Here is a 14,859-nt window from a genome sequence, read left to right on the forward strand (position 1 = left end):
TGAGATGCAAATATTTAAATGATTTAGTTTTTTAAAAAAATAGATTAGTTGAATCCGAATGATTATTGTACTGCTGCAGTACCAAAGTATTGATATTTTTATTGATTTATTTCATTCGTAGAGTTTTAGTTAACCAGAGTAAATTTTAAATTTGTTTTTCTGTTTCTCTTTTCCAAAGTTTTTGATTTTCTTTTTCCAAGAGAGAAATCTTTGTTTATACTATTTCTTTTTCGTTGTTACTATTTTTGTAAGTTACTTTCTATTAGGTCTGAAAACGTGATTACACCCGTCCGCAGTGCTGGAAAAAATCTTTTACGCTGTTCATTATTAATCAAAATTAATTTTTTTCTTAATATGATCCTCTCTATTGAGTGAGAAAGTTCTTACAACTTAAAAGAAATATTGATTAATTGGATTTTAGCTATTTTAAATTTACATTTTATTTTGATTTACAATTGATTTGTTTTCATACAAGCACAAATGATCATGAGAAACGCTAATTGATCAACAAAAACGCTGTTTTTCTTTACTTTAATTGAAGTAATTACAAAAAAAAAAAAGTAATTTAAAGAAAACTTATTTTAGTATAGCAGATTTATATTTTTTAATTTCTCGTACAGTTACTGAAACGTTCCGGTCCTTCTGGATCTATTTTTAAGTATGACAAAAGAAACAATTAACATTAGGAAAGGTAGAGTTTATAGCAGAAAAAAATCAGTTAACCTTAAATGATAATAAATGATATAATAAAATTTAATTCCCATCCTGGCTCGATTCGCCATTTCTTAGCAAAAAGTCCACTAGTTCCCTGAAATGCAAAACGTTAATGGCCAGCTTAGTGCGAACGACGTGGTATGCACGTTTTCAGAACCCGGCCACCAACTATTTGCACGTGGAGATGCCGGGTGTAATGGCGTACAGTTAGTTCCTTTATTTCCTAAAAGCATCACACAGCTCATAGATCAGTGATGAACAGTAGAGTACTCTATCTGGAGGCTAACAGAACTAGCAAGGTAAAGAAGGTCAATGTAATTTGGCAAAACCAAGTAGCAAAGTGATCTAGTTATCAAAAGCTCAGAATTTTAATGATGTTTTACAAAAAAAAAATCTCAATCTTAACTCGGTATTCCAAGGTTAAATTATTTAGTTGGTATGTACTCGTAGAGTCAGGAAAATTAACGACTTTTTATAGGTACGCTCATTTACTGAATAATGGAGCTTCATTTTATTTAGGCACCGACCATTATTGTGTCTTTTATGTCCTTTTTCCCCCCCCATGATTTTTTACATGAAATATCTCTATTGAATTTGAAAAAGTGTTTTTTTAGAAGATTGTGTGAGTTCGCGAAATATCACCTAAACAAAAATATCGCAGAAAGCTGAAACTTTATATTCGGATTGGTTCCAATCGGGAATCCATCTATAACTTAACGAACAAAATACCTGAAACAGAAGAATCCCTACTTTACTAAATGGATTTTTCCTATTGTTTTTTTAGAGATTTTCTTTAAAATAATTCCAACTATTTTAGGGAATAATGATCTGAACAAACATGCTGTTGAAGATGTTTATTCTTTTAAGAATTCTTTGCCCAGAAATAGTTTCCTTTACTGAGAACTGCCTTCATTTGCAGAGTAAAGTATATTTTATTTTTTGGTAATGAAAAACGAAAATTACTTATATTTTACTACTAGGTTTTTAGTATTTTAGATGCAAAAACGTTTTACAATGAATGACTATTTTTAGTTGGTTAATTTTGGTATTTTACATAGGATTTCAATCACCTAACGTTTTACCCAAGAAAAAACTAAAGTTATTATTGTGGTACTTGTCTAACTTTTATTCGAGTGTTCATTTATTTCTTAAATTTAATTTTGTTATTTATATTAGCACTAGTTTAGGTTTTATTTGACGTACTTATGAAAAGTAATTTATCATGAGGGTACTCTTTTAGTTTTTCCCGTCCCCAAGAAAGCCAGGGATGGCGCTGATAATAGCTACACGCAATAATAAAAAGTACACGAGATCTAAAAGTTGTAAGTGGTTAGTTTGGAACTAATTCATGTAACATAATTTAATAATCTTAAATTGATTGGTACATTTTCCTTTGAAACAAAAAAAGTAGCAAAAAATTCTGCAAATTTCAAAAGCTAAATTTTAATTATAAAAAGGCAGGCTTAATTATAAAAAAAAATATATATATATATATATATTATTCATTACAGCAGAAAACATTCCATTAGAATCAGAAGTTACTTTGGGGATAACCGGTTTGGAATTCTTCTAACTTGAGAGCCAGAGTGTTAGTTGTTATGTAATAAAGACTGTGCCATGTAGGTACGTTTGTTTTAGCCCAAGCATTATTTATTTATAACGCAATTAACAGTTCTTCGTATATTAAGTATTAGCCTCTCTTTAAATATAGAATCCATTTTTTATCATATATTATTTTAGTACGTATCTTATTTGATAAGGAAATGATTAACCCTAAAGGTCCAATGAAAGATTCTGTTTATTCCCATAGTTAATAATAAATTGATAATGTCTGCAGTTCTCTCTTCTTCAGACAACGTAATATATGTACATAAATATTCCTATATATATTATTTATTACAGAATAAATCGGGAGAATACAATAACTTTTATCGTAAGGCAAACATTTACTGTAATTTTATTGGCACAAAACAATAATTTCAACATTTTTTTATTTTGTCAAAAATACAAAATTGCCAAACAAAAAGCACTTGCAAGGTGATCAACCTACACTCCAGGCAACGTCATAGCATTTCAGATTTATGACTGGAGAAGTAGCTAACAAGGAAATTGTTTACTCTTACTGTAAGATATTTTTAATAAAACATTTGATATTAAAAAAGATGAAAAATCTAAATTTTCATAAAGTATATTATTTCTTAAAATATTAAAATTAATGAAGATAAAAAATAAAAGTAGAAATTGAATTTTTTTTTTAAATAAAATAAATCTGAAATCCTTTCCTTATAATTATTGGTATCCAGCTATACGATATTACAGCTCCGAATGGAAATCTAGAATTGCGCGACTAATTGGGGCCACACCAGGGATTGCGGAACTATAAAAAATGTAGGTCGACCCGGCATTGAAAACCTCTCTCTAACTTAATAAAAAAAATAGTAATTCCATACATATTTCATTTACATAATGGTTTAATTCGGAAAATTAAAATCAATCGATATAAAATGTTCTTTCTTTATTGGTGTGAAATAGGACTAGAGTTTGATTTTTATTCTGTAACCATAACCTCCAGTTGTGTTTGAAAACGTTTAACAGGCTATGTGGTAAATGTACAGATATTTTCGGATGATTAAAAGTTTGTGTAAGTGTAGTCTAGAAAAAGATTGTTCGGCGGAGTGGGACTTAAACCAATCTTCAGCCAAGAGATGATCCAACTAAAATGATTAAAATCTAATCTAAACGAAAAATATCTAAAGAAAAAACAGGTTCTACAATTGTTAAAATAAGCTCAAGCTCTAATCCATGGGAAAACAAATGGATTTCTTTTTTCATCTCCGCTCTTACAAAATAGGTCTTCTAAACTGTTAGCTAAGGATTTATTTTTTATTGTTTTTATTTATTTACCTAGTTATTGCCTGAATATATAGAAATACAAAAGGCACGTCAAAAATCAAGTTTTCATAGTACAAATAGTGAACAAATTTAGTGAATGACTGTGATATAAATTACGAACTGAACCAACACTGAACCTTACCCTGACGATAATACTGTTCACTTCAGTTCGAAATCGCCAGGTCCCCAGTTTACCTCAGTAAATTCTCTCACACTATAAAAACAGTTGGTTATTACAAATTTTTTTTAAATTATCTCAAATTTTTTAATTTCCAACTGTCTTACATTCACTGGTATTTTATTAAAAATTCTTATGGAAGCAAGATTCGGAAGTAAATCCGATTTCTGTAATCTTGTCGCAGGTAAGTAAACATTTTCCTTGCTTCTGAGAGTGTTCTGTCAAATTCATCCGAAAGTTGTTCACATGAAGGAAAGAGGGGCGCCTTAATATGACTAACTGAACAACTTCCTCGTTTCCCGTGATTCACAAATATTTTTTGTTTTTAACCACGTCAAAATCCTAGGTAATGGGCACACGGAAATTTTCCAGTGCACTTTCTGCCCAGACAGTGTTCTCTCGCGATACAGATATCCTTCCTGGAAGATAGAGCGTTCCAATCTTTCAGAAGATTCTATCTTTCCTGCACCATCTTCGACTAAGATCTACAAATTTATTGCCTACACCAGAGCTTTCTTTTCATTCATAAACCTACAACAAAAGAGAAAGACGAGGAAACCTGACATGAAATTACAGAAAGATTTTATTCTTTTCACATTTGAAAATTTAGCAACATTAAAGCCCTCCGGTTGTACCCTTGATCGCCAAAAAAGTGCACGAAAAAGCATAACATCGACAACTTTGACAATTTTTTTCTCTTTTTCTAAAAAAGATAAAATTCCCAAATTTTCTTTAAAATATAGGGCTAATCCTCCTTTATGACTTAAGCATTTGGTTTCCTTTGACAATACATAGGAAGGATACTTTAATCAGGATCATAACAGGGGGATTTCTAATGTCTCTTGTTATAAGAACTCCTCTAACTTAGACTTAATTTTCCTTAGACTTATTTCCTTTTCCTTTTCCTTCTTTAACTTAGACTTATTGTCTTATTGTATAATATTAATGCCAACTCCAATAAGATGGAAACTAATTACTATAAATATTTTTTCAGACTTTAAGAATTTTAAAAATTTATCGAAAACAAATGAAGTAAACGCCCAAAAATTAGGGATTTCGTATAACTAAAATAATAAAAATAATTGAAAACTGCTGCTAGACATTTTTTATTTTAACCTAAGCACTTAGAGTTGCCAAATAGAAAAAAAGAATTGTACGTTGGCACCAGGTGTCTGATTGTGGGACTAATCAGTCAATAGTTACGAAAAATATTGGGAAATACAAAAACATCCAGGATCAGTTTGAATGTTTTAAGCTTCTTTCTATCTCGTTTAATTCTGTTCAATCTTACTTTGACCTCTTGTTCTTTGCTCACAGTAACTGATCCATTCTCTGGCACTATTATTGCCATTATCTCATCAATGTCCAGATATGTTAGTGGACATTGCGTGACGCATGCAAGGTCATCAGGATACCATGATGCCTTATGGTGATAGTGTCCTTCACCGAATGAAGATAACTACTCATGATTAATCTTTTATAATAAGAAATGCAAATTTTCCCGATTCCAATAGTAATGTGTATATACTTTGTTGAACTAATTTTAGCTGAAGTAAAGGGAGCATTACAATCAAACTAATTCATTTATCTTGCTAAAAGTTTATGTGTTCTGTGTGAAATGTGTGTGTAGTGTGAATATGACATTAACTGTTCTAGTGAGAGTGCATGGTGTACTGTACTATGGTGACCCGTGGGGGTGGGGTCGCTACTCCCCAACTTGGGGACCCCAAGTGCAACAGACACCCCATGCGGGGTCTTTTTTTTATCATTGCTTTAAAAAGAGAAGTAAATAATGAATGTGTTTTAATAATCAAAATTTTAGTTTTGAAATGCTTCTTCAATCTTTCATTTTCTTTCTTACAGTTAAAAAGTTATTAGCGGAATATTGAAATGGTCAGGACTTAAAGTTTTAATATTTAAACTTTACTCAACAAGGCTTTAATTTTGAAACATAATAGACACGAAAATCGTTGATTTTCTCTAATCCTAATACCTAATTTGCTGAATGCATCACCAGATTGTGCTTAGTGTAGCAATCAAACAATTGCAAACAAACAGGAGTAATTTATTTTTCCTTAGTCCAATCTGTACAGGGGGCACTGAGCAGATTATTCCCGCCTAATGGCCATCTTTTCTGGAATAATCGTGCGCTTTTAAAAGGTGTAAAACCAGATTGGGTTGCACAAATACACACTCTGAACGTTGGAGGTTGCCATTCACACTGACCTGCGGAGAAGTCTGGGCAAAGATAGTAACATCTACTCCTACCAAAAAATAAAAATAATAACTAATAAAATGTCAAATTCTCATCTAATAAACTTAAGAAACATTTACAAATTAAGATGAAAAATAAAGTAGCAAGTAATATTTACAAATTTTCAAATTACCTGCCAAAATTAACTACTGAATTTGAATCAATGTGGAGCGTCCTTGGTTTGACTTATCTGACATTTTTAAATAAGGTAATTCACGTACCAATATTCATTATTCATTAAGCTATAGTTTATTTTGCTAATGCAGTTTGTTGCTAACAATCTTCACACTCCTTCTGTCATTAGAGACTTTAATGAAACAAATATCTTTCTTCTCCTATTAAATGTCACAGAGGTGTGAAAAACGCCTTAGATAACCATTCAATTTTACCTAACATTGATTCTTGGTAGATGAGCAGATTACAATTTATGAATTCTTTTATAAATTTATGTTCTGCTGAACAGCAACATAACATAAGCGCAGTTTGCGACTCTAATTTTAATCTCGGCTCCCTTGTATTGTTTTTATTTTGTATATGTTAGTAATCATTTTAATTAGACTTTTGTATACTTTTTAAAATCTGTATATAAATCCCAAATGAGTTATCCCAAATTATTATAAACAAAGCAGCTCTTGACAAATACAAATAAAATAGTTTTTTTTAAATTTAAGAATGTAAGAAAAAGTATTAATAGAGGCGATACAAGTTAAGAAAGAGGAGCGTTTTAAACATCTTTGGTGATTGCCATCAAGGTAATATGATGTTGGTACATTAGGCAAAGAACAAACGCAAACAAAAATTGAAATTGTTGAAGAGAAAACTTTTTTACTAATTAATTTATGGCGCTTTAACATCACTGGCACTTGGAACGTATTTCTGTGCACAGGCTGCCTTCGGTCAGTGATATCTCTTTGCTGTAAGAGAATCCTAGAAAGAAAAAAAATTAAGGTTAATCAAGTAATCGTCTTCTACGCAGTTATGGATGCATAATGAATGACCAATTTTCTTGAAAATTCTTCAATTATTTCATTGCTTATCAACCTAGAACAGATTTTTTTTTCTGGACTTTTTATTAACTTTCTTGTAATAAGTAATCGCCTATATTTTTAGTTCCGGCTTATGTCTTTGAGAAGTAATATATTCACTCCCATGGAAAATCTTGGAGTCCGTTTAAAATTTCATTAAAAAAAAAATATTTTTTTTCAGGTTGCTGCTGTTCTGCTGTCTCCTATCACTGACACGGTGTCAAGACTACCAGGATGTGGATAGTAGATCGCCGTCTCGACTACGCACTCCTAGAGGGCCAATAGTTCCAAACAGAGCGGCTGCTAAACAGTCGGTAAGAATCTCTTTAATTTCATTATTCTAGAATTTATTTTTTAACCTTCTTTAAATATAACAATTTATGGAAGGTGATGGAAAGTAATTAGATGAATTTAACAACAGCTTAATCAACTTTTACTTTAAAGTATTGATGGGCACCCCATTGCCATCCCAATATAGTATAATATTCAAGAACTTCTTCTTCTTTAACTTGGTACACCTATAAAAACACAAATAAATTTTCAAAATAAAGCTGGTGGATTATTATCACGCGATTCAAGTAAAAGATTTTAATAAATTTAACCAACTCAATGTATATATACATTTAAATAAGGCCCATCAACATCTGGAGTAATTGAGAGCCGGTGTCAATGCACTCTCTAAATAAACAACACTGCCCATCACCGCCGAGTGAACTGTGGAGGCTCATAAAGAGAGGAGGTTAAGGTTTGAATTTCCACAAATAATTAAATTAAATAATAAAGCTAGCGAATGCAACGCGACTAGTTATTCAGCAGTTTCCTTACCTCAGTTCCTGATTATTTGTCAGATACAAATATATAAAACTACAATGTAATAGAAATGTGCAGTCAATCATAATGCAGTAGATGTGAGATGCATGCAGGAAGGCAGTCAGTCCTAAGGGCTGAATCCGTAGCAATCATTTTGTTTCAGCTCCCTTGGTGTCTTCATTTCCTTTGATTTCCAAACTGAGATATTGGTTAGAAGAGAGTTAAAGAAGTATTAGCACAGAGATAATTAATATTTCAATAAAGTTCAGATCAAACTACTTGATGAACCATCTCTAAGAAAGGCATTTCTTCATAGAGCTTGACAGTCCTGCTGATTTTCAGGCTGCTTGAAGCCCATTTGAGCCTAGACCACCAACATGCTCTCAAGCTCCAGCATTTTCTGATACAAAGTATATGACTATTCTTTCTCAAATCTGAATCTTTTATCTGAACAATATGGTTCTTCAAAGTGGCATCTTTTAAAATTGTGAATAGTGATTGGAAAATTCCCTCAAGTAACACAAAACTCAACGAACGTAAAAAAGAAAAAATACTTTTTTTAGGTGGCAACGAAAACATCCACTACGCCTGAACCAGAACCAGAATACGAAGAAGTAGTATATGATGATGAGGAACAACTGGCGCCGGTCACGACTACTACGTCCACTGAAGCTCCAAAGAAGGGTATCAGAGGTAATTTGTAATTCTTATAATTTGGGCTGAGCAGGGCTTAAAATAAAGCGTGAAATTTCTACATTTTGCAGCTAATTGATCAAAATGTAAGAGATTTTCTTATGAACCTCTCGTTTCTAAATAACCCTTAGTTGAGTTTCCCTTTCATTTCTAAATTCATGAATTTTCTAAAATTCGACAATCATTTCATATTTTTAGGTGATGTCTAAAAAAACAAAATAAGCTCTTTGCTTCTCAAATTTATTGAAGAGAAATTATATCATCTTTCGCTGCTACACACTCTTATATTGAATGTATGTTTATTTTTGAAATGGCATATTGACCAATGTGATCTGGTTTTTGTGATAACTTTTTTCAATGTTTTTTTTAAGTAAAAGTGAGAAGCTTGAATAATGTATTTATGTGCCAAGAATGTGTAATCTAAATTTCTCCCTGGTCGTGCAGTGAAATTCAAGTTTTTTTGTGTAAAAAATTTATAAAACTGATCCAAGTAAAATATACACATTTGAAATATCTTTATCAATTTCTTCATATCAGTTTATTATGTCAACTATTAATTCAATATTTTCCAGACAAATGATTTATTAACCAATAAAACCAAAACTATTATACAAAATATAAAACTGTAGAAAACTAGAAAATATAGAAACCTCAGATCTTTACTTATAACTCAAGTTTATAGCCATGTTTCTAAATAATTCACTAATTCCTATTTAGTCCAACATAGAGTTGAGGCTACTTAGAAAGTCACCATCTTATTCAATCAACTTCTTTATAAAAAATAAAATTAGGGCGGAGGCGACTCCCAAACATACTTTACTATAAATCATTAAATAAAATTCAAGCCTAAACCGGGAATCGAACCTAGTATATCACAATACTTTTTAACTTGCGGGTCTTGCCGCTAATCTTCTAGCTTTCTAGAAGAATCATCATTGCTCTGAAGATAGTTCGAAGTGATCAATGTTTTTGACTTGCCTCAAAAATGGCTGCTTTTAAAAGTTTATATGATTTTACTCTCTTCTATTTAAGGATTCATAGAGTGGCTTTATATTATTATTAGGCGTGATGCCCAATGATGTCCAAAGCCGCAACAGGTCCATACAGCTCTCCGTGCCGTTTAATAAAAAATTTTAAACAGTTTACTGACGTCGGTTTTACATCTACAAATACTGTTACTACCACTGCATGGTAGATCTTGAAGAGTAGAGGAATTCGACTATACATACACGCCTATATACCCAGGCAGATTTTGAAAACTAAAATATGTATAATATATTTTTAATGCATGAATATTTTTTTATATTTGCTTAAAGGAGGAGTTGTTCGTCCATTCAGAAGCAATACCGATTTGATTGAAGCACTGAAGAGGCGAAGAGCACAAGCAAGTCTGGGAGGTAATGGTAACTCAAATGGAGGTAGTTCAACCAGTACAACTTCAACAGAACAGCCACAGCCAAGGTCAAATGGCAGGAAATCTAAAGGTTCCGATCGTAAATTTTCCAGAGGAGGGGTGGACAGGAACGATAGAACAACATCGACAGAACCACCAGCAGAAGAGCCGCCACAAAGATCTAGGATTTTCTCAGGAAGGGGCAGGAGATTCTAACGGCGGCTGCATAATGTACCACAAGTTTCTAGATAACAATTAAATTTCTACTATTGCAGTTACCAAATGAATTACATTAAAAGTCGGTCGGTGCCCTGGCTAAAGTGATAATTTTCAAGATAAGCGCTAGGGGTGTTTAAAAATTTAATAGTTATACTTTATTTTTTTTACTTTAAAAAAAAAAATCATTTCTGGACTTTTTTAATGCAACCTAAACTATTAATTTTTCTCTGGCTTATTTTTATGCCAACTTGGCAATATTCATTGTATTTTTAAACATTAAAAAATGTTACATTGTCCACCGGGAAGAAGAAAATATCGCTAATTAAAGGGCTTTTTACAAAAAAGAAAAAAAAAGATATTCCAAAAAAGAACTGAGTTTGTCCCCAGTAATTTTGTAGAAGGTAAAGAAGACCGTGGTTTTCACGAAATGAGCAGTGAGTGGTATTTTAATATTTGCAAAATTAAATTATTGCCATAAAATTTTTAAGAAAGATTATTTCCCCCACCTCATGAATCACTTGATTGTTCAGGTTCTTTATGAAAAATTTAAACTAGAAAAACAAATTTTTTTTATATATAATTTACATAAATATTAGGAAAAGTGGAATCCTCATACAAGCGGCATTAATAAGAAGTTGCAAAATGTAATAAATGATCTGTATTTAAAATGAAATTTTGATTACAAGTATACACTATGCAAAATAAAAGAAATAAATGCTAATTGGATTAAAGCGAATGTTTGACGATAGTCGTTAGTGTTTACTCTCGACAGACTAATAACGAAATAATGAATTAATCAAAATTAGCTTAATCAAATATTTGTTAAAATTTTTACTGTAATTGGACAAACATCTCTTTTTTTTGTAACTTTAACGTGCCTATTATATAAATCAGTCAACTGTGACCAATTTTGTAAATATTATAAATAAATAATTTCAGTACAAAAAAATAATTTCTTGTTTGAGGCCCAGTTGTGCTGTTTCAGCAACATAATTTGTAAAATGACAGTAATAATACGAGCACCACTCCGGTCAGGGACTCAGTCCAAGAATTTATGCTAAAAAATTATTTTCCATCAATTAAACTTAACTCGTGCAACAGTTTATTGTGGCAAAGTCAACCAAATGCTCTCTTTTATTCGGAGATACAATCAGGATTTAGCGAATCCTACGTCACCTTTATTGGCAATCAAGTTTTTGATCATTGTTTCGTAGATCAATGTTTGATTAAAGTGCTAAGAATTGTTTTTTTTTAGCTTTTCTGCACCGCGACAAATCCATCAAGTCTTTAGTCTGAGCGTCTAAGCGACTGCTCTTCCCTTTGAAAACAGTTATAATATTATTGAAAACCGTGTACCTATATATATCAATGTATAAAATGAAAATGATTCAAAAATATATATTTGGACTAATTCATAATAAATTATGAAAATATATATATATTTGGCATTTATTAAATTTTGTGATTTGGTAAATTTATTGGCGGAACATCTACTATAAAATCATGAAACAAAAATCATTAATCGTGCACAAATTGTGTTTTGAACGTCATATTGACCTGTAAAATAAGTGATTAGAAAACCATTTTCGAAAAATTGCCCAATGAAAGATTTATAACGTGGTAATTAATACACAGAAATTCTACTTTTCTTTTTAAAAAATCTTAAATTCTAATTCCAAGCTTGGTTTAAACATAAAACCTTTGGAAATAAATATTTTGCTGGATTTTGATATTGCTAATTAAGATTTGTTTTCAATTCTTATTTTTATCTAGTTTTCGGATTATAATGAAATTAAATTAATGTGTATAAATTACAAAACAAAATTATGACTTGTGATATCAAACAAATTTTGGGATTATTTAACATTTTTTCAACAACTTTTGACAGTGATAGTTATTCATCTAATTCAGCTTGATTTTACCATTAAATGTTGCTAATCCTAATGAGGACAAATAATCGTACGAAAATTTTCATTTTGCAGGACAGAATTTGTCACATTGTAGACGTCTTACGATTAACTCAAGGAAGTATTTAGGTGTGGCGGAAGCTAAGTAATTTAGTTCTTAGTTGTGGGGACCGACGAGCTAAGATAAATTGCGACCATAGTTTCGATTCCCAGATCTGTCCTTCGATTTTTCTCGTGCTTGCTATGAGAAACTTAAGGTTAAGTTTCGTAATTTGACAATAAGATCGCTTTGAACAATAGCCACTTCTATCCACTTTTGTTTATTAAAAACTGATGGCCGGAAAAACTCTTTCTTTTAAAAATAAAATCCATCATAATTAAGCAACTGAGGCTTTACAATCTTCTTAAGATCGTATTCTGTATCCATCCTCAACCATTTTAGTATGTCTTCCTCCGTCCTTCATTTTCAATTATCGGGCCGAATACAGAAATTATTACTCTTATTACTGTTTGTCGTGCCATTTCCTGTCCTAAGTCGGGTCAGTATGTCATTAACTGTCCTCTCCTAAATGTATTCTTTTTGAATAACGGTATAAATGCAATTTTGATTTTCATGTTGAAGAAGTACCATGCCCCAGAACTCAGACTGCTCGGCAAAGCTTGTGTTTTTGAATAGTTGAGACCTTCATCATTGAGGCCACCTGAATTTTCGCCTCATAACTTACACCCATTTTTGCTCCAGCATCTGTCTACTAGACTTGTTCGTCATCAGTCTACGAAAAGACCTCAGCCCCTTTCATATTGAGAAGGCTCCTAATATTTTAAGCATATTCAAAATTTATCGCTTTCGTGAAATTCTTATAATGTGTCCTTACATTCTTAAAACTCCAGAAATGTCCTGGCTTTCTTCAAATTGTCGCAGATAGCAACATATATTAAGACAATCGATAAATATATTCCAGATTACAGTTCTCTTCGTTAAATAGAGAAAATATTTTTCTTCTTGTTACATTAAAGTTCACACTGTGTTCTTTTTTTTAACACCGAACATCTTTTTAACATGGTTTGTAAATTAAAGTCCACTATGTATTTATTGCTTTTAAACTTGTAATATGCATAAAATTCTTGTAGCTTATATTTTTTTTTTTTCACTTTATTTGTATATTTACAACTGCAACAATTGTTGCATCAGGTAAATTTGATCTTACTGGTTCAGTTCTCTTGTAATGACATGGTTAGAGCAATCACCCACTGGTGAAACTCTTTCAAAATGATTTAATCACAACAGATCTCTAGGCCATTTTCGCTTCAAGCGACGAGGAGGATTGTCGGGAAGGTGAGGAGAAGAGAGTTGTTGGACAAGAGGATTAGGATGGAGAGCTAGGAGGCTGTGAAATTTGCGGTAGCGAGACTTTATTAGGTCAGTGACGAAAGGGATGAGAAGGTCAGTGTGTATTGTAAGGTTAGAGATGTAGAATGGAGCATTCAGGATTTTCCGTAGGATTTTAGACTGTAGTGCCTGCAGGCGTTTGGAGTTAGAAGGTTTGGTTGAGCCCCACACTTCAGCTCCGTATGTAGCTTATATATTTCTCAAATTTGTTAAAATAGCGACATAATTCTTGTTTGAAGGAAACGGGTTCGCACAAGCTATCCAAGAATTTGTTAAGTAATGTGAAATAATTGTGTAATTGATGCAACATGAAAGAAATACTTATTTAGTACAATAATGTGGCAAGCAAGCCTACCAACTCGTCTTCATATGAAGTAATCAGTCTCCCACAAAGGAAATGGTAAAAGTGGAATATGTGGCATCAACCTACCAATCTATCTAGTCTTACATGTATATACACCAAACTAAAATTCCTTTTTCTTATTTTCCAAAAGTGAAACACATGACTCCCTAAATAATTAATCTGTGCAACTTGCCCTTCTTAACCATGTCATTACAAGAGAACTGAACCAGTAAGATCAAATTTACCTGATGCAACAATTGTGAAATTTTCGCAGTGATCAGCTTTATTACGTATTATATATGCATCATTTCTCCACCGATTATTGCCTTTTTTCTCTTTTATGTTTACCGCGAATATCTTGACAATACTATTAATTTCATTGCTACGATTTTAAAGAACATAATAAAAACAAAATAATGTTTTTCTTCATTATTTGATTCACCTTCTTAAAAAAAATTCTTCATTCTTTATCTCCCTAAAGCAATCTGCAATAATATTTTTACGTTGAAAATGTGGTTGGAAGTGCAGTGCTGGATAATATCACTGATAGTAGTTTAGTTTTTAGTTTCTAACCGGATTGGATTTTCATTCAACTTTAGAGAAGGATTCATCAGTTTCGTGTAGAAAATTTGACCTCCATTTATATTTATGTCATGTACTACTCTTGCTGACTTGGAATGATAATTAGATCCAAAATTATACAATGATACCAAATGGTAGTGAAACTTGATGAGGTTAAATCAGCTCTGTCTTTTTTAGAGATTTTAAGAGGGCGAAACTCCGTATTTTTCTCCCCCCAAATTGGTGATACCAATATTTTAGTCGAGGAGAATTGGAGATATAACTGCTTAAAACATGGTATTTATTAGTTCGAATCTGACCTATAGTACAGCTAATTCAAAATGATTGGTGCAGTCCTGCTAACCTCTGAACAACCCTCAATTTTCATATTTTCTGTTAGAACTCTGCGTAAATTGAATGACTATCCAACAATTAGTTTTAGTTGGTTGAAGATTAATTTCCTTGTAAATGGCGATAACT

General features: G+C 31.8%; 1 protein-coding gene across 1 annotated transcript in view; it reads left to right on the forward strand.

The window, feature by feature from the left end:
- LOC141450513 (uncharacterized) overlaps positions 1-10,661 on the forward strand; it is a 25,667-nt gene extending 15,006 nt beyond the window's left edge. Inside the window, exons 2-4 of the mRNA XM_074121018.1 lie at positions 7,245-7,377; positions 8,437-8,566; positions 9,883-10,661. Coding sequence (XP_073977119.1) covers positions 7,245-7,377; positions 8,437-8,566; positions 9,883-10,175 — 556 coding nt within the window. The 3' untranslated portion in view covers positions 10,176-10,661. The remainder of the gene's footprint in view (positions 1-7,244; positions 7,378-8,436; positions 8,567-9,882) is intronic.
- The last annotated feature ends 4,198 nt before the right edge of the window (positions 10,662-14,859 follow it).

Source organism: Rhodnius prolixus, unplaced genomic scaffold, assembly GCF_049639745.1.
Source record: "Rhodnius prolixus isolate KJV_2025 unplaced genomic scaffold, Rpr scaffold_2, whole genome shotgun sequence".
NCBI lineage: Eukaryota > Metazoa > Arthropoda > Insecta > Hemiptera > Reduviidae > Rhodnius > Rhodnius prolixus.